Source organism: Mustela putorius, unplaced genomic scaffold, assembly GCF_011764305.1.
Source record: "Mustela putorius furo isolate JIRA1106 unplaced genomic scaffold, ASM1176430v1.1 tig00000228_pilon_pilon_pilon, whole genome shotgun sequence".
NCBI lineage: Eukaryota > Metazoa > Chordata > Mammalia > Carnivora > Mustelidae > Mustela > Mustela putorius.
Genome location: NW_025421322.1, coordinates 379366 through 400239, shown reverse-complemented (window position 1 = coordinate 400239; position 20874 = coordinate 379366). Strand labels below are relative to the sequence as shown.

At 42.0% G+C, this 20874-nt stretch overlaps 1 protein-coding gene across 3 annotated transcripts; it reads left to right on the top strand.

The window, feature by feature from the left end:
- Positions 1-21: 21 nt before the first annotated feature.
- TP53INP1 (tumor protein p53 inducible nuclear protein 1) lies at positions 22-19010 on the top strand. 3 transcript variants are annotated; one of them, XM_045077951.1, is made up of 5 exons: positions 22-250; positions 8388-8646; positions 9216-9573; positions 12911-12948; positions 14092-14226. In XM_045077951.1, exons 2-4 carry the CDS (start codon positions 8535-8537, stop codon positions 12930-12932), a joined length of 492 nt encoding a protein of 163 aa, XP_044933886.1. In that variant the 5' UTR covers positions 22-250; positions 8388-8534; the 3' UTR covers positions 12933-12948; positions 14092-14226. The 3 variants fall into 3 exon arrangements, with proteins under 3 accessions (XP_044933886.1, XP_044933885.1, XP_004768597.1); XM_045077950.1 differs by lacking the exon at positions 12911-12948 and having other exon boundaries at positions 23-250; positions 14092-19010; XM_004768540.3 differs by lacking the exons at positions 22-250; positions 12911-12948 and adding an exon at positions 386-780 and having other exon boundaries at positions 14092-19010.
- Positions 19011-20874: the final 1864 nt, after the last annotated feature.

Genomic DNA, 20874 nt, shown 5'->3' with positions numbered 1-20874 from the left:
CCGACGGGCGGGCTGGGCGGCCGATCAGCTGTTCCGAGCGCAGCACAACAACAAAAGGAGCGAGACGGGCGGCCGGCGGCCAGTGGTCCAGCAACGGGACAGGCGGCCCGGCCCCGCGCCCCGCGCCCGCCGTCCGGGGAGCCGCAGCTACCTCAGCAGCCCCGCGCCCGTGCGCGCCGCTCCCCGCCGACCCCGCCGAGCGACGCGCCCGCTGCCTGCGCCGCCCGTCTCCGCTGCCGCTCGGGCCCACGTAAGTGCGGGCGGGGCCGGCCCCCGGGGCCGCTGGCTCCGGCCGGCCCGCGCGGGCCTCCCGCCGGCCGCCTTCCGCGCCTCCCGCCTCCCGCCCCCGGCGGCGGCCGGCCCGAGGCCCCGGGGTGCGGACGGAGGCGGACGAGCCGGGCGCGGGGCGGCGGTGGGTGTTCGGTTTCTGCCTCCTCCCGCGAGCGTGGCCTGTTTTCTTGGCCGCGGCAGGACCTCCCCCTGACTCCCCTCCACTCCTCCTCCTGCCCTCGGCCGTTGGACTGGCGTCGGGGACTCCGGGAGGACCGCCCGGGCGCCCCTCTCGCTCCTCGCCCCCCGCGCCAGCCCTCGCCGCCCCGGGTCGCGCCCCTAGCACCGAGGGTCCTGCGGCGCGGGGGACCCTCCTCTCTTCCGCGGCCGCCGCCGCCTAAGCGCCCTGGGTGTCCGCGGGTCCGCTGCGAGTCCCCTGACCCTGCTCGATCTTCCACCTGATCTTTGACGCTGCACCTGCGGAAGGGGCCCTGTACTTGGCCGCCACCGGTAAAATCCTCCTCGCTTTGCTCCCGGACGCCGTTTGAGCGCTTCCTCAGTGTCTAGACTATGCGGAGGGCTTAGCGTGCATCAGTTGTCTCAGTTGCTCCTCACGGAGACCCTCTGATGTCGGCTTCATTATCTTGTGGATAGGAAACCCGAGGCCCAGAGAGATGAAGTTATTTGACTCGAGGCCACACAACCAATTAAAAGGAAATGGTGTTTTCCCTTTCAAAGTTGCAGGTGCATTTTACGTGGGCATTCCTCGTTTTGTGTTACATTTCCTAACTGCCTCTTCTCATCATCTTCTGTGTTGACTTCCAGTTGAGGAGAGGTTAAGGAAGAGCCTCTTTCCGTCCGGAACGTCCAAGTATTTGGGCATTTGTTGCTAAAAGAGCCTTTTCTAAATGCAGAGTAGTTTTGGAAAAGGGGAGGAGAGAGTGTGACCCATGAGGTCATTGAACAGAGGTAATAAAGAGGTACCCCCAAGATCCTGAAATCATTTGCTTGGTAATTGAAACGCACTGTTCATTGCAGATGTGAAAATCTCTGGGAAGCATTTGATTTTAAGTCACAGACCCTATAATTCTGAACTGGGAGCATAATTTTTAAAGGCCGCTACCTGGTTCCAGGACCTCATTAACTTATATGAGCGAGGGCTGTTTTGTTTTTTTTCTTCCTGTTTTTGTTCTTTTCTGTGACTGCCTGCTCACTCTGTTGTTCCCTCCTATTTCTCTTGGGAATGGCCCTACCTTAAAAACTGAAGGTTAACAGGCTGGGAATAACCACTCACTGCTGTCTTTGTCCGCTGTCATTCACCCTTCAGGGCAGACAGTGGTGGGTCTCTGGGAGGAGAGTAATCCACTATGACCAGCTGAATAGGCTGATTAGAAGCGGAACAAGCAAAGACAGCTTTCCTGGCTTGGTTTTTCTGCAGTTTAAAATCAATTCTAAATTACTTGAACCGGCATGTTTATTGTTCTAAAATAGGGTGGGATATAAAGACAAAAATCATTTTGAGGCTGCTTTTCAGTGAAGATGTGTTAGGTTGGCCACCTGATATTTCGAAACTGTCAAGAAGCCACAACTGTACACATAGTTCGCAAAGTTAGATCATCAAAGTTGTGGTTTTGTTTTTGTTTTGGGTTTGTTTTTTTTTAATTTAAAAATCTTGTTTTTGGAGCCGCCTACTGGCAGCCAAAACCAGCTGAAAAGTACTGTTCTATGAAGTTCATAGAACCAGAGTTGAGGCCAAAAGGAGGCTGGGCAATCATGTGCAGGGAAAAGCAAGATACTTGGAACTGCACAGATTTATGTTCTAATGCCCGCTCCACACCTGACCAGCTCTGTCACTTTCGAGCAAGTTACTTAATTTCTGAGCCTCAGTTTCCTGTTAGTAACATGTGACAAGTACCTCAACTCACTGCCACATACAATAAGTATTCAGTAGGTTGTAGTTCTGATTATTATATAAACATTTTGCAGAGGAAGACATTCAGAGCCAAAGATGCTAAGTGGCTTACATTCATGCTGCTGGCTTGGAATGGACTTAAGTTTTCCAAGTTATATTTAATATTCTGAGTTAATATTTACTGGCTGCCTGCTCTGTTGTCAGGCACTATTCTGAGGGATACGCACTTAATCCTCACATCCACGCATAATCTGCGCACTATCCTCCCCATTTTAGGGATGAGAAAACTGAGGCACCAAAAGGTTACTCAATACCTTAAGTTCACACAAGTTGCAGGTAGCAAAGCCAAGATTTCAAACACAGCAGGGTACCTCCAGAGCCACAGTGCCTGTTGGTTGTTTGCCTGTCTCAAAAATAAGAAAATAAATCATTCTAACAAGCTCTTAGCGACTAGCAACGCCTTTTCTAAGTTCACAAACTAGAATGCTCTTCCCCATAAGTATTAAACTTAGCCACCTTTCTCTGCCCACAGAGCATTTCTAACTCCTGTAATAATAGGAAAAACATTAATGATGAAATGTTAAGTAACAAAGCAGGATACAGTATTTTGCATTCACTAGACTTCCTGATAAAAAGAAACCTTATGTGGAAAAGAAAATGCATAAAATGCTAACAGTATTGCAACAAGGCAGTGAAATAGTTATTCTCCCTATCTTCTAAACTGTTTATAATGTAGTTTTATTTAATTTTATAATGAATCTTTAAAATTTTATTTATTTATTTATTTATTTATTTGTTTATCGGTGAGGGAGGAAGGTATTTTGAGCCAGAAAAACATGGACAAAGCTAACTTCTTGAAATGCTGGGGCCCAGATACTTTGTTTCTTTTCTCCACTGGGATGAGACTTCCCTGGTAGATTGGCTAAGGTTGGTTAGTTACTGTGGAAAGTTTGCAGATGCCCCCAAAAATAGCAGTGCTACCTTACCTAGCCTTCTTTGACCCTACCTCTTTGCTAAATTCCAGAATTGTATTTGTAAATTTGTCCTCTTAGGACACATGCTTTCTCTGGAATTTTCACTTTAGTTTTATCATTGCCCTAGAGTTGTAAATATAAAAAAGTCCATGACCGGGGCACCTGGCTGGCTCAGTCAGTGGAGTGAGAGACTCTTGATCTCCGGGTGAGGAGGTCGGGCCCCACATTGCGGGTAGAGTTTACTTCAAAAAAAAATTAAATTAGGGGCGCCTGGGTGGCTCAGTGGTTTAAGCCGCTGCCTTCGGCTCAGGTCATGATCTCAGGGTCCTGGGATCGGGTCCCGCATCGGGCTCTCTGCTCGGCAGAGAGCCTGCTTCCCTCTCTCTCTCTCTCTGCCTGTCTCTCCATCTACTTGTGATTTCTCTCTGTCAAATAAATAAATAAAATCTTTAAAAAAAAATTAAATTAAAAAAAAATGTCTGTGACATGTAATGAAAAGTGAAGTCTGAGGCTGTGCTTGGATTTCCAGCTCCGCATAGAACCAGCCTCATTAGGAGCCTCCATTCCTGGGCAGGAGCGAAGGTGAAGCATGGCAGTGACCAGGTAGGGCCAGTTCCTGGGCAGTTAGGAGGTGAGGCTCTCAGTATTTTAGAGAGATTTTTCTGGAACTACATTGTCCAATAGAGATATGTAATGTGAGTTATATGTATGTTTAAATTTCTGGTAGCCACGTTAAAAAAGAAAAATAGGTAAAATTAATTTTATTAACATATTTTACTTATCCTAACATATTCCAAAATTACTATAGTTCAACATACAATTAATATAAAAATTTTTGAGATATTTTACAGTATTTTCAAGGAGGCACTAAGTCTTCCTTGCACATACACTCTGGTGTATATTTTTAAACATATCACGTCTTGATTCAGATGTACAATTTTCATTGGAAATAGTTAATCGGTTGTTCAGAACATACTTGGAAGTTTCCAAAAATTGGCTCAATTATCAGCTTTCAAATTTGAGTTTGAAATGTATTAAAAGTAAATAAAATTTAAAATTCAGATTTTTGGTCATACAAGTCATTTCAAGTGCTCGTTTGCCTGATGTGCCTTGTGGCCACCCACTGAACAGCTTCAGCATATTGGGGCTCTCCAGCAGCTCCTTGTTCTTTCTGACTCCTACAGAAAACAAGGCCAAAGGAACTTTGCATAGTTAGTCTAACCCTACTTCTTCATTGTGCTAGAGGTCTATCGGGAGAGTGAAGAGGTGATCCAACACAGTCTCCCCGTTTTTCCAGTGGTGAGACTGAGGCTCAGAAGGGTTAGATCGTTTAGCTCCAGCCACTTATGTTAGGGAGAGCACCAGAACCCTCTCCTGCTTGTCCCCAGGCCAGCCCTCCTTCCACCTGTCCCCAAACTGGTCTTTTTCCTTCCCAGGGGCCTCCACAGGTGTGTCATTTAAATCTGAGCCATGACTCAGGACAGATGAAAATGAGCTCTTCCCTTGCCTGGTTGGGCTCCTGAATACTCGGGCCACCCAAGGTTGGTTGCCCTTGCAGGACATTTGGGATATCTCAAGGTAGCCTTGGACTTCAGGAGACCAAAAGAAGATTGACTGTGCTGCCCCGTGGAAAATTCCTCCAAAGGCACCTTTCCTGTGGCAGAGTTGTATTTGTTCTAGGCATTTGCTGGCTTCTGTCTCATGGATTTGGAGCTGTAGCTGGGGCGGGGGTGGGGGGAGGCAGTTGGCAGCTGGGAACCACAGCTGTCCAACCACAATGGCACCAGCATTGTTTTCTGCCTTGTAGCTTCCACTTTATAGGCCTGGGCCCCAGTAAGTTACCCTCATGTTGGGGGACAAGGTGCTCATTCAGGATGAGCAGGGGTTCTCTTGTGGGGTGCTCTGCTTTACACCCAGCAACTCCAGCTTCCTAGCTGATGCAGTGCTTGAGGCCAGCCCTGTACTCTAGAGATAATTAAGATTATTCTCTCAACTAGTTCAGCAGACACAGGATTGTACTTGGGGCCAATATATGCCTTCATAATTTAAGAGAAATGGGGGGAAGATTTTTTTTTTAAGATTTTATTTATTTGTTTGACAGAGAAAGAGATCACAAGTAGGCAGAGAGGCAGTCAGAGAGAGAGAGGAAGCAGGCTCCCTGCCGAGCAGAGAGCCCGATGCGGGCCCCGATCCCAGGACCCTGGGACCATGACCTGAGCCAAAGGCCGAGGCTTTAACCCACTGAGCCACCCAGGCGCCCAAGGGGGGAAGATTCTTTAAGTGTCTTTTTTCCCTCATAGCTTATATGCCAAAACCTTTATTTACACCAGACCTTGTCATAGCTCATCTTTTAGGATATAGCTATGACACTACACAAGCAAACTACACAAGCTCACTTTTCATCTAACGTCTCTTACATGGAATATAAAGCTGAATTTGAATTCTATACTAAAGCCCCAGCCTTCATGATTTGGCCCCGCTGCTTTCCAGAAGGGTTTCTGGCAGACTGGTTATGCAAATAATGTTTCCTGTTTACTCTCTTTTAATAATTAATGGACGATGATGACGGATTGTGACCACAAAAGTGTTCAAATGTCATTTATTTGAACACACATTTGTAGTACTACACATTCGTAGTAGCATGCCAAACAGTTGTAGCAGTCCTGTTTGCACATAAAGACGTCAACCAAGAATCTCCTTCACTACAGACTGTAACTACGTTTCCAGCTAAAAATGATGACTGTTTTGAAAGCAAAGGTTCAAGAGTCAAGTTACGGATTCAAGGCTGATGCTCATGAGAAAGAGTGTCAGAGGCTTTTCGCCATCCCTGGCTGGTCTCATTTATTCATGATTTCTGTTAGCCCTGTTGTGTTGACAACTTCCCAAATCCGTGCCCCCAGCTGAGACCATGCCCTTGCGCTCCAAAGCCCTGGAAATGTTCCGCTGCCCACTAGACAACACCAAGCACGTGACTTGCAGAGTCCCAAATTCAGCATGTCCAAAATGCCCAACCAGCACCTTCTGCAGTATACGTTTTCCGCCAAATGGTCCCATCATCCCCCCCCATTGGCTTCTGGTAGAGGGTCATCTTTGGCTTTTCCCTTTCTGTAACTTCTGGTTTAGAAGGTCCTAAAAGATCTGGTTCTTGCTTAGCCCCCCCAGCCTGCGCTCATGACCATCCGTCTGGATCTTGAGTCCCATAGAAGGTTGCCACATTCTCACTCATCTGTAGACTTCCTCCATTCTTGATCTTCTTGACCTCTCAAGACCAAAGTCATTTACTACAGTAGTCCTTCCTGACCTTTGCCTGCCTGGATTGGAGGAACACCCCGTACTTTTTCCATGGCATTCATCACATTGGGTTGTTAATGGTTGCCACGGGAGGGCCCGTATTCACTGCTGCCTCCCCTGTGCTCAGCACTCTGCCTGATGCATAATAGGTACTCAGTTAATATTTGTAGAATAATAGTTGACGTTGACTGAGAACTTTGTGCCAAGTGCCTTGCTAAGTGGTTGCCTGCATTATGCCATTTCACAAGAGTAGGATCAGGGAGACCCATCAGGGAGGTAGTGATTGGCAGAGTCCAGAGGGACACCCACTAGATTGGCTTCAACTAGGATGAAAGTGGTGGCAAGAAGTGGGCAGATGTAGGGCACATGTGCAGCTAGAGTCAACAGGACCTGGTGAAAGTTTGGTTGAGAGGTTGGGTGGGGAGCAGAAGGAGCAACTGCTAGGATTATGGCCTGAATAACTGCTGGGTGCTGCTGCTGGGAAAGGGAAGGATGACAGTGCATGTAAGTTTGTGGAGGGTGGAAATTAAAAGTTCTCTTTGGTTTGTGTTAGGTTTGATATGACTATCAGGTAAACAGGGAGAAATGGTTATACACACACACACACATATAAAATATACACATATATAATAAATATATAATTTATAATTATAAATTATATTATTTATATATTATATAAATATTATGTTTATATTATTTATAAATTCTATATGTGTGTGTGTGTATGTGTGTATATTTTATATATATATATATGTATTTGGAATTCTGGAAGATCAGACAAGGCCAGAGTTCCTCACTTAGAACTCACCAGAGGGGCTCCTGGGGGACTCAGCTGGTTGAGTGTTCTACTCTTTTTTTTTTTTTAAGATTTTATTTATTTATTTGATAGAGAGATCACAAGTAGGCAGAGAGGCAGGCAGGGGGGGGGGGGAGCAGCAGGCTCCCTGCTGAGCAGAGAGCCCGATGCAGGGCTCTATCACAGGACCCTGAGATCATGACCCGAGCCGAAGCCAGAGGCTTTAACCCACTGAGCCACCCAATTTCAGCTCAGGTTGTGATCTCAGGGTCGTGAGCTCAAGCCCCACACTGGGCTTACCATGGAACCTGCCTAAAGATTCTCTCTCCTCCCTCTGCCCCTCGTTGCTCCCCTGTTCCCACGTGCTCACCCTTTAAAAACAAAAAAATAAAAACTCACCAGAACTCTATGAAGTAGAACTATTGCCCACTGAAGTAGTATAACTTCCTAACTCCAAAAGCAGCAGAGCCAGCATTTAAACCCAGGTGTGCGGGCCACATTACCTTCCTGCTCGCCTGCAGTCAACGATTTCCGTGGCTCGCTGCTGTCCTCCTCAGTTTTCTGCAGTGTAAATTTCTCTGTGCCAGCTGTAGGAATTGTTTTGAAGGTCAAATTATGCTTGCTGATTTTTAAGTGGAATTAGGTATGCTTACAGTCCTACAGAAGAACAGAACAGAAGAGAAGGTGAGCCGAGGAAAGCTGGTGGCCGTCCAGTCCTGCTGCAGGCTTCCTTTGGCAGCTTCTGGGCACTGAATGTCATACAGCAAGACTTAGTATCTGGCGTTTGCTTTTTTTACAGAAAAGTAGTATTTCAGCTTGAACTACATGAGTCAGATTTATCCCTTAGGAAAGCACAGATGTGAAAAAGAACCAGCTCCTTCCCTTTCATCTCACATTTATGTACAGGTTGCTTTTGAGTATTCATTTCATAATGGTTTATAAATAAGAGGTGCTAGATCTCTTGTATTTGACATTTCTTGTGTTTGACCCTATAGGAAGAGAATGGCTGTAGCTACAGGCCAAGGCATGAGCTTTCTTCTAAAGGGGTGTGTGCATGTGTGTGGGCACATGCTTTCGAAACCACACACATATTGTATAAATATGTGCTGATTTGAAATGACCTTCTCTTCCTATTTTATTTTAGGGATAACGACTCTCCTTGCTCTCGCCTAAGTTGAATAAGCACCCTGTGCACTTTAATCTCCTGTCGTGCCATCAGGCAGACTGAAGACAGTGTTTTGAGATCTCAGCTGTAAAGACATCCCGCCAAAGTCTCAATCTTGCCTTAACCATGTTCCAGAGACTGAATAAAATGTTTGTGGGTGAAGTCAATAGTTCTTCCAACCAAGAACCGGAATTCAGTGAGAAAGAAGATGAAGAATGGATTCTCGTTGACTTCATAGGTAAGGTATTCTTAGCTGTTAATCATCCCAGCAAAAGTGGAAACTCTTCCTTCTCAGTTTTTGCATAAGTAAACCAGTAACTCTGAAGGTTTGGAAGCCTTAAGAGTAAATAAGCAAGAATTGTCTAAAAAAAAATTGCGTGAAACATCCCGTGCCAGATGATCAGTCAGTGAAACTGACTGACGTCAGATCTTCCAGTTTTGCAACTCTCATAGTCTGTTCACATCTGATGCGCTTTAATAGGAAATCCTGTGCTAGACGAACAGTGACCCACGCTGCTCATCACGTTTATTCAGCAGGATAGACGCAGTCTTCAAACCCATTCCCACGAAACCACCATGACCCATCCTATGCAGTGCTACACCACCCTACACACACACTGGGTGCTCAGAAATCATTTCCTGTCATTACGAATGAACATAAGTGGGTTTGTGTCTCACCTAAATGAAGAGAGAATGTGAACATCAGCTTATAGTATCCTCTCTTCTTTTTCTGTGCCCTGAATGTGATACCATCGGGATGCTCATGTTCCCGTGGGACTTCACCAACGAACATGGACCACGATGTAGATGCCTGCCCTGGTTTCTCAGCAGCAGAAGCCAAAGCCGAAGCCATCAGTGAAGAGTCACATACTGAGCACCCACCAGTCTTTTCCTGTTTACCTGCATCTCTTGAGTGCTTGGCTGATACCGGTGACTCCTGCTTTCTCCAGTTTGAGTCCTGTCCGATGGAGGAGAGCTGGTTTATCACCCCTCCCCCATGTTTTACTGCAGGTGAATTAACCACTCTCAAGGTGGAAACCAGTCCTTTGGAAAACCTTCTCATTGAACATCCCAGCATGTCTGTCTATGCTGTGCATAATTCCTGCCCTGGCGTCAGTGAGGCCAGTTGTGGGACCAATGAATGTCCTGACCCAAGTAGCCCCAGGTACGTTGTGAGTACAGTTGACCCTTGAGCATCCTGGGTTTGAACTGCATGAGTCTGCCTGTATAGAGAATTTTTTTTGATAAACAATACAGGACTATAAATGTATTTTGTGTTCCTTAGGATTTCCTTAATAACAGTTTCTTTTGTCTGGCTTATTTTATTGTGAGAATACAGTAGATAATACCTCTAACATGCAAAATATGTGTTCATTGATTGTTGATGTTATTGGTAAACTTCCCAGTCAGCAGTAGGCTATTAGCAGTTACGCTTCGGGCGAGTCATAATTTACACGTGGATTTTCCACTGCACACGGGTTGGCGCCCCTAACCCCTGAGCTGTTGAGGGGTTGACTGTATTTTACTCTGTCCACAAGCAATCTGTTTCACATGCAGTTTATTTATTTCTACTACAATTCAAAGCTGATTTTTTAGAAGATGCAAAGTAATCTCGTTAGAGATTTGTGAAAGCGTGTGCATGGTGCACAAGGTAGTGGATGGTGTGAAAAACATGTTCATTTTAGATTTTCAAAAAAAGTCCATTAGAACATGGCTCTGATTATATAAGGAAGAGCTGTTGGATTTATAGTACTCTGATGGTGACAGAGAAGAAAAGACTGGCATTTCTGCTACCTGTCTCAGTGTAACTGGCACTTTATACACTGAATTATTTGGGCTATCAAATTCAACAAAAATCGTATATCTTTCTTTTTTTTTGTTTGTTTTTTTTTTTTTTTCTTTAGAGAGAGCGCGCGAGCAGGGCGGGGCAAGGGGAGAAGGAGAGAGACTCTTAAGCAGAGTCAGTCTCCCCACTCAGCGAAGAGCCCGACGTGGGGCTTGATCTCACAACCCCGAGATCATGACCTGAGCCGAAATCAGGAGTCAGACACTCAACCGACCGAGCCACCCAGGCACCCCAAGAGTAGTATATCTTAAAACTCTTATTTTCTTCCAGGTAGTCTTAGCTGGGTCACATCAAATGGCACTTAACCTCAAAAACTTGACAAATCGTAAACATGAAGTAGAATGGCAATTTTACCAAAATGTGTTCCCCAGAGAGTTGTTTTCTGCCTTACAGAGGAATGATTTCATACCCAAACAATATTTTCTTGTTATATGGAAGTCCTAATAGGTCTGAAAGGCTCTGTTTGAGTGACAGATAGGCTGAGGGCCTGGTCAGTAAAGACTGATATGTTTCAAAGCAAACTTATAGGCGTCCTATGGCCTTTATCCCGTGAGTATATTCAAGATGCTTGCACCTGCTGAAAGAAAGCCCATGGTCATGTTCATCAGCCCAAAGTCTGGCTGTTCACAGTGCATGGTAGTGGAATGTGCTGTGGTGTTAAACAGTATTTGGGGGATGCTGACCCTAATTTCCTACATACCTACACTACATACCATACACTTCAGGTGACATGGAATGTTTGGAACCGTTCAGAATGTTCCCATAGTTGGTCCTATAACCCAAAGAGCCTCTTCTTAGATTATTGGGGCTCTAACTCCACTAACTGGATCATTGTATATATCTTCTACCATTTCCTGTTTGCCAGATACAAACAAAACCCAGGCAGCTCATTAATTTAACTTTACCAGAGTTGTTTGCTGCACTCGCAAGTCTGAATACTCTAAGTAATCTTGTGATCTTCTATAAGGATAAACATATCCTTTACCCAGCTGAGAAACAATTTGCTTATACACTTGCCTGGCTTTATACTGGGTAAGATCTTTGGTGGGAAATGTTACTTTAACTGGCACCTGATTCAGCGCTTCAAGTTTATTGAGAGATCAGTGTTTCAGGCATTCCAACAAAAAATCAAAATTTCTAGGACCATGGTATTGATTAAATTGCCGTATGATTGATTCAAATTAATTTCTTCATTTCTCAGAAATGCTTCCCACCTGATTCTGATTTCACTTCTGTAAAATTCCACTCAAGAGTTTAGCACGATTAATAGTCACTTTAAATGTTTAAAAAATTCACTTTAAATACAAACACTGATGTTTGTATATTTACTTCTCAGTGTTTAAAGTGTGTGTGTATATGTACAACAGCTTTGTAAATAATATTATTATTCCAGAAACAGCATATATGCATTTGCATAAAATTAGAAAATGCAAATATGTAAAAATTAAAAAGTTTTAAAAGACATTTGCACGCCCCGGAGATGCACACTGTTAACACCCCAGGGCACATTCTTCCAACTTGTTTTTCACAAACACATACACACACACATACACACACGCGCGCATACACGCACACGTTTGTAACCTAAATGGGATCAAGCTGTATATACTGTTTATAATCTGCTTCTTTAGGCAATGATCTGAACCTTTTTCTTTTCAGTAAAATTTCACTTCATCTACTATCCACATCATACTCAGCTTTCTTCATTGGAGCCCAGAATAGTTCATCTCATTTGTCCAGACCAGCATCCCATCCAAGATCATACTCTGCATCTAGTTATGTGTTTGCTGTTTTGATGCAGTCAGAATGATCTTTTTTTTTTTTTTGTATTTTGTTTGTTTCTTTATCTTGTTATATATTTTTAAAAGATTTTATTTATTTATTTGACTCAGAAAGATCACAAGTAGGCAGAGAGGCAAGCAGAGAGCGGGGGGGGGGGGGGGATGCAGGCTCCCTGCCAAGCAGAGAGCCCGACGAGGAACTCGATCCCAAGACCCTGAAATCATGACCTGAGCTGAAGGCAGAGAAGCTTTAACCCACTGAGCCACCCAGGCGCCCCAATCTTGTTATATGTTTTGATGTAACATACAGGAAAGTTAAACAAATAGATACTTTTCCATATATAGAATCAAAAGAACACACTTCACTTTCTAGGAATTCCTTCAAAAGTACTGCAAATTATCATAGTTTTATAGTAACTAAACATTTTTAATGTTTAGTAATTTAACATTTTATTTCTGGATTTCAAATCCTTATTTAAAAAAAAAAACAAAACACTAAATCAAGATAGATCAGGTGTTACCAAACTTTGGATGGCTATGTAGTAAATATCTATGTTTCCTAAACATGGTATCTTCAAAAGTTAGATTGCCTCTATCCTTTCTATCCTTAGGGATATTATCGTAAAGTATGTAACAAGAAGGTGCTTCATAATTACAGATGGGCTTCAGAGTGTATGTTTTATTGTATTTTGGCCTTTGTAAAGTATTGTTTATGAGGTCTGTGTGCTATCATAATCTTAAATAATACATGTGCCTTTAATGACCCATAGTAAACCAGTTTTAATTACAGAAAATGCACCATGTCCTAATAGTAAAATTAAATAGCATTTTAAATCTTACTAGTGATTTAATAGTTCACCATTTAACATTTGTAGGGCCAGGAAAAGCTGCTTATAAGACTCACTGGCGCAGAGTAAGTACATTCCTTTTGAGACTGTGTAATATGTGTTAAAATCAGTCTGAGCAGAAAGCCCAAAGTATCAAAATGCCCACCTTTTACAAACTGCTTTCTTTATATTAACTTCTTCCTATTAGCTTCTTAATGTGACCCCCTTTAATTCTATTTTTTAAAAAATCTTTAAAAACTATAGTGTTTTCCTCTAGTGATTACAGATATAATCTATAATTGCCCTTGTTGTATAAAATAACCCTTAGAACTCTTAAAACTCTTCCTGTCATGTGTTGATATAACTTATATCTATCCTGTTAGATAGCTTTTAATGTAGAAAACATAGAATAATCATGTGATCTGTAGCCATATTTCAAGACGTGTTCTCCACAGGTCTTTGCAACATTACTATGCAAAGGCCATTCCAAAATGTGCCCTGTTGCGATATCAATGAAAAACTTTTTTATAATAAGCAGGTAGCTTTTTATCCAGAAAGTGTTAAATGAGTAGAATTTTCTTATGCATATTTCTATTAAATGTGGGTTTAAAGCTTGTTTCCTGGAATATTTACTTACAGACAGAAAACGTGTATGAAGGTGCAGCCAGCCTAGGGCATCAGTACCAACCCCCTTCCTAACCACAGACTTTGGAGTAAAACCTGTATTAGAATCTTGGTTGCATGAGGTAATAATAGTGACCTTAATTAACGTCACTGAGCCTTAGCTTTCTGGTCAGTAAAATTTGGCAATTAAAACATTTTCCTTTTAAGATTATGGTGAGAATTAAATACACTACATTTGCAAAACAGTTGGCCAATCCAGATAATCAATAAATGTTCGTCCCCCTCACAGAAAATCTTATCTAAATGCATTTGCTGCCTGATTGAAATTCACTCAAAATGTGAAGCACTTTTTAGAAAAATACAGTCTACCTAATTAACCATCCGTGGATTATATGACATACTTCTATGAAAAACCGTCCTCTCCTTTCTGTCATTGTCAGTTAGTGTGGTCACGAAAGGTAAACTTGTCTGTCAGCTATGAGACACTAAGCTCTCATTCAACCATAAACAAATTAGTGGGGCAAATTGAATCACTAAGTACCTTTTTCAAGTTCATTAATAACATACTCTGTTACTTAATACAGTCCCGTTTTCTTCTGTTTCAGAGTGGAAAGTCGAAATGAAATGGGGCAGCACATCCATTGCTACGTTGCAGCTCTTGCTGCGCATACAGCTTTTCTGGAACAACCCAAGAGCTTTCGCCCTTCCCAGTGGATAAAAGAACATAGTGAAAGACAGTCTTTGAACAGAAATAGCCTTCGTCGCCAAAATCTTACCAGGGATTGCCACTCTAGGCAAGTCAAGCACAATGGCTGGGCTGTCCATCAGCCCTGCCCCCGTCAGTACAATTACTAAGAATTTCAAGATTGGTTGGATTCTCTTGGTTTGTTTATATGAGTGTGGACGGACGCGTGTGGACGGACAATGAAGATGCTGTTTCTTTACAGCCAACTAATGACCAATCACATAGTTTTATCGATGTGTTTAGACACTATCTTGAAAACCAGATTTACATGCTGTATATCACATAATGCCTTGCTTTTAACACTTACTTTTTTGTAAATTTTTTCAGAATATTTTTGGAAACATATCAATACAGTTACAGTGTTTGGTGTTTGGGGATGTCTTTAAATCTATTAAGGTGTACATGAGTTCGCATTCTAAAGACATTTCTTCCCAAGTATGAGAATAGGCATCTTTCAATTTCATTTTATTTTGTATTACTTAATCAATATTTTGAGTAAGCAAGAATTTATTCTCAGGGTCAGCCATACACTTTATTGACCAGTACTTGATAATCTTTTCTGTATATAACGAATACATTTTTACACACTAACATGAGCATTAACAGGTGATAGTTGCCATAGATATAATGGAATTATGGCTGAACTTTCTCTTGAAAGAAAACTTGATACATTTCTGTGTGTATAGGTTTGTGGGTTTTTTTGTTTGTTTGGTTGGTTGGTTGGTTGTTTTGTTTTATTTTGTTTTGTTTTCCAGATTAGCCATGCAGTTCATTTTGGAATTCAGGTACATTAAGTATTAGTGAACAGTGCATTCAGTAATTCTGATGTGACTGTGTGACGTGGTACAGAGATCATGGGACAAAAGCACTTGTCTCCCACGCAGCGGGATTCAGTTAGACCTGTGAAATTGTTTTTGGAGAAATGTACATCTACAACATACCCGTTAGTCCACTATTTAACTTGTGTGGAGTCTTTCCTGTCAGCTCTGCCCACTTGCCACCTCCTGTCATCCGTCGACTCAGAAGTACTCGTCCAGGCACTTTAGTGACTTCTTATTTATGACTGTCCAAGGGAAAAGAAATAGATTTTGTATTTCTGATGCAGTGATCCATCCTCTGCCATGGACCTGTCCTGTGAGGCCGAGGAGGGATTCCCGGGGACATCCTGTCCTCGCATCCAAATGAAGAGTGACGGGTTGGAGCCCTTGAGTTTCCACTTTTTGTTTTTGTAACTGGGGCTACAGGCAGAATCTTTAACCACTTTGGCCTCTATTTCCTCCACCAATGGGGTTAGTAGTAGTATTTACCTTCCTCACCGTTGTCGTGCGGACTGTGTACTGATGGGAACGGGGCTGTCCAGAGCTGAATCTTGTGTGAAATTCCAAGGGCCTCTCTACTGAATCTAATGATAGGGATGGGGGGAGGGGGCCTGTGGCCGTGTTCTGCCACAGCTGTTCTTCAGAGTGTTGGTGCTAACGAGGCCGGCGTTCAGGGCTCGATTCACACGAGGCCAGTTAACACACAGAAACTCTGTTTTGTACCTCCAGCCAGTCACTTTATTTCTTAGCAGTTGTGATGGGTTTTGCTGAGCCATCCACATTCACCAGTTTCCTCTGTAACTAAATTAAACATACACAACCCAAAGCATATTCTACTGTCAGATCAGTAGTATCACCTTTGCAATCAAATAGCTTATTTTTCCATCTCTTCTGCAACCTTAATAAGTACATGTCTATATAAGGTTTTCAAGGGAAAAAGCATATAGTTATGTGAAGTATTATATTTTTCAGTAACCCTGTAACAGTTCGGTGCAGGGAGCTATGGGAGACTTTTTCTTTTTCTTTTTCTTTTTTTTTAACCTACGTGAAGAGTTGTGCTCTTTTCTGCCTAGACTGGGATGTTTGGGGTCAGAAGAGGTTAAATAGCTTCATGAGATGGTGGTAGTAGCTGGTCCTTCCACTGGCCGTGATGAAGTGCCAGGAATGTCTTACATCTGCCTTCTCTCCTTACTCCCGTTCCATTTCGACTACCCCTTTATTTATTTGTTTTCTAATGAGGGGCCAAGTCTGTAAAGTTTTGTCAAACTGAGCTAGAAGTTACTTTGTTACTATTTGTGTTTACGAGAGCTGAGTGGTTAAGATAAAGTTTTCATGAAGGTGTGTACGTTTTACACCGCATCTGTTATAGGGCTATATGTCGGTAACTTGAAAATAGACCAGCTAAATGTTTTCTGGATGTAAGCCTCTGAATACATGGGGGGTCTCTTTTTTTCATATATTACATGCAATTTGTTAGTACCTCACAAGCTACCGAAGTTCAGCCATGAGAATATGTTTGGCAGCGTGAACAGATTTGTATATAAAATAGCAATGGTTTTTTGGGGTTTTTTTTACTATTATTTTTTCAAATTTCCTGATACCTGAAAATACGTCTCTATCTGTTACTGACTTTTTTGTTTGCCTTATCGAGACCTAGTTTTTTATGGTTTATACCTGGGAAGCAACACTTTCAGTCTTGGGGATGTTTTCTTAGGCTAACCAAGCCATCTGTCCTATCAGACTGTGGTTTTTATATCAGTATCTAAGGTTTCTGCCTGAAATTGGCACATGTTAGAACTGAAGAAAGTGGTTACACAATTCATTTGAAGTTCTTGATCATTAGATGTTTGTTAGGCATCTCTGTGTGAGACACAAGACCAATAATAACAGAAGGATGTTGACCTGCTAAATATTCTTTGAAACATGGCCAAAATGCAATTTATTATAAGGTAATTATTATTTCTGTTGTTGTAAATATTAGTGGTTTACAATATGCTTTTGTGCATATTTATTAAAACTTTAAGCAATGAGAAATCAGGCCCCTCTGAATTTAGTGTTCTGATGATTTCTAGACTGATAATATGGAATGTTACTTGGAAAAAGTTTGGACTGTATGGTGCACACAAGCAGTGCTTCATGAATGAGCTTCTTAGTTTTTAAAAATGCACCATGTTTCTCAAAGTTTGTGTTTTTGTTAATAAAACATTTTATAATGTATTTTCCATGTTTTACTTTTTCTTTCTCAACTAACTATGTATTGCACTGTAAGGTGAACACAAACCATCCATTATTTATCATCTGTGGCAATGCATTTATATGGTTGGGTGGGTGGGGAATTTTTTGCAGAAGGTGCACAGTGATTGAATTTTTGACTTTCTACTCCGGTGAGCTTTTTCTACATTAATTTCCTGGACATTTTCCCAGTTCCCAGGTAGTCTGTGTATCAGAACGTTGATTCTAGTGAGAAGACAGTTTCCTTAAAACTTGAGAGGGCCGTTCAGCATCGCCTATTGATTTTACTTCTAAGATCTGTGCAGTGCACTGGTTTGTCATCTGTACACCTTCACTGAATCTGAGTGTCTTTGCTATTTCTCTTCCTCCTCAAGGAAAGATACTGTCTTTCTATACTCTTCGATAAAAAGAGCAGAAGAGAGTATCTTTCTTATTCTCATTTTCTTTTAATTGGAAACAAAAGAAAGCAAAAATTTAAAAATGAAGGATTCCAACTGGAAGATAGACATTTAAGTTTAAATGGATTAGTGGAGAATGTTTAAGAGTTTCCAGGTAGTTTTGTTTTTAGAATCAGTAAAAAGACTGCTCCTGATACTGGAGATACTAGCATATGCTTGTAATGTTACCTTGAAGTTATCTTTTATTTTATCAGGCCCATTCATACTGGTTAAATTCTTTTAGAAGTCCAGCTACTCTCGGATGGCTTCACTGCCATCAGCTGTGTTGATGCATTATAAATGGCATCCTTATCTACTTATTGTAATGCTTAAAATTTTATATGAAATGCTTTATTTAGAAAACCTGCCTAATCCAGTGGTGTCAGCCTTGCCATATACCACTTTCACTTGAAATATGACCCCAGTTACAGTGGTTTGGCGGTGGAGAAAGAGGTACTAGAAAGCATACAGATAAAGACCTCTTTTTCTGTTTGCAACAGTATCCTTTCTGTGGGAAGAGATGTTACTATTCAAAGGAAGGCAGCTTAAGTGGATGTTTTGTATATCATTTAGAATTTTCCTTACAACATATTTTTTTAATTGTATGATTATTAAATGCTCCATTTAGCTCTGTATTTGCCCGAAGTTTTAATATTTGTTTTCTAGGTGGTCTTCTTAAAAACCAAATCAGGACTTGGGGAGTTCGATGTGTGTGTATCCAGGCTTGATGTGTATGAGTGGTTTTGCTTGCTTTTTGGTTGTTTTCCTCCAGAGGTTTGGAATTTTAATCAATAATTTTGTGTGTGTGTGTGTGTGTGTGTGTGTGTGTGTGTTTTTAAGTGGCGTGGGGTTTCTTCTCAAGTATAATTGTGAATACACTTGCTTTACAAGGGCAGGGCATCAGTTTTAGAGACTGAAGAGTATTGTAGATTGTACTATGTGCCTTCTCGATGTATTTCTGGACATAAAATTTTTTTCAACTTGAAAACTCAAAAGGGACATTTGGTTGGATTATATACTGTACATCATCTATGCATAAATGGCAGCTTGTTTTCTTGAGCCACTATCTAAATTTTTTTCTGTTTTTATAGAATTTTTTATACTGATTGGTTCATAGATGGTCAGTTTTTTACACAGACTAAACAATACAGCACTTTGCCAAAAATAAGTGTAGCATGGCTTAAACGTTGTGTATTAACACCAGTTCTTTGTATTTGGGTTCAGTGGTGCATTTTGCACTACTTAAGTTGTGGTTTTTAATCTGTCAATAAATAAAATGTTCTTTAACTTCACACTCGTCAGATTCTCTTATTTTATCTTTATGGCCACAGTCTTAAAACTAGATACAACTTAATTAAATTACTTGCTGTTTAGTTTTACTTATCCAAAATATTTAATATGCACTTTAAATATTGTTTTTAAAGTTTATATAAAATTAGTATGTTAAAATTTTTCACCTGAAATGAATAATCATTTAAGTGAACATGAATTTGAGGATGACTCCTAGCCAGTACCTTTTCCCTGCAACCTATAATTGTTAAACAAATACAGATTTTTTTTTTTTTTTTTAAAGATTTTATTTATTTATTTGACAGAGAGAAATTACAAGTACACTGAGAGGCAGGCAGAGAGAGAGAGAGAAGGAAGCAGGCTCCCTGCCGAGCAGAGAGCCCGATGTGGGACTCGATCCCAGGACCCTGAGATCATGACCTGAGCCAAAGGCAGCGGCTTAACCCACTGAGCCACCCAGGCGCCCCGAGATTTTTTTTTTTTTTAATTCATTTGAGAGAGATAGAGAGACAGGGCACAAGCAGAGGGTGTGGCAGAAGGAGAAGCAGACTCCCCGCTGAGCTGGCCCTGATGAGCTGGGAGCCTGACATGCGCTCTATCCCAGGACCTGGAGATTATGACCTGAGCCTAAGGCAGATGCTTAATCATCTGAACCACCCAGGCACCCCACAAATGCAGAATTAAATACACTGGTTCTTAACCTTTTTGTTTGTTTGTTTTTTTAAGATTTTATTAGCGAGAGCAAGAGCAGGGGGAAGGGGCAGAGGTAGTGGGAGAAGCAGACCCCCCTTTAAACAGAGAGCCTGATATGGGGCTCAATCCTAGGACTCCAAGATCACGGCCTGAGCCGAAGTCAAACGCTTAACCAACTGAGCCACCAAGGTGCCCCTGGTTCTTAGCTATTTTAAAGCTAGGTTGCTGAATTCCCAATGGCTCTTTCCCAGATAAGTGCAGGCACAATCTTATTTAAACATTTTAGGGCAATATGGACATTTCTTTTTTTTTTTTAAAGATTTTTAAAGATTTTATTTGACACAGAGATCACAAGTAAGCAGAGCAGCACACGGTGGGTGGGTGTTGGGGGGAGCAGAGAGCAGAGAGTTGAATGTGGGGCTTGATCTCAGGACCCTGAGATCATGACCTGAGCAGAAGGCAGAGGCTTAATCCATTGAGCCACCCAGGCGCCCCAATATGGACATTTCTGATGTCCATTATTGCCCTTATTGTGGAGCTCTAGTTTAATTAAGCCAGTAAACATTCAGAGAGCCCAAAGAATATCTCCCATGTTAATGAATCCTTGAGGAATGTCTGCATTCTAGAACTAGACTATTTCAAGACAGATTTTTATCCTGAGATTCCATGGTGAGACGTAAAGACTGAGGATAGGCATGGGGGGATGGTCACCCCAAAGATGGGAAGAACATGTGAAATGAAAGCACCTCCTCAAAATAGCAGCTGAATGGTCACTGTTGAGAAATGTTTACCAGGCCTACTACAAGGTAAAGGGGTTGCTGAGGGAATCTAGCAGCTGCTTCACATCTCGAGGGCAGTGACTCGAGGGAGTCTAAAAGTAGGTAAGTGAGGTGTGCTTTTGCATCTGCTTTTGGCATCTGCTTTTGGCTCAAATCATGGGGATTGAGCCCCATGTTGGGCCCCTGCTTGGGCGGGGAGTGTGCTTCTCCCTCTGCCCCTACACCCTGCTACCCATGCTCTCTCTCTCTCTCAAATAAAACTATGAAAAAACTATGGAAAGAGCCTTGGTGTCCATTGACAGGTGAATGGATAAAGAATATGTGGTATATATATGTAATGAAATATTAGTCATCAAAAAAATCTTACCATTTGCTATGACATGGGTGGAACTAG

Coding starts and splice junctions, on each gene's coding strand:
- TP53INP1 (XM_045077950.1), top strand. CDS start 8,535: ATGTTCCAGAGACTGAATAAAATGTTTGTGGGTGAAGTCAATAGTTCT. Junction 8,647..9,215: donor GATTCTCGTTGACTTCATAG/GTAAGGTATTCT, acceptor ACCACGATGTAG/ATGCCTGCCCTGGTTTCTCA. Junction 9,574..14,091: donor CCTGACCCAAGTAGCCCCAG/GTACGTTGTGAG, acceptor CTTCTGTTTCAG/AGTGGAAAGTCGAAATGAAA.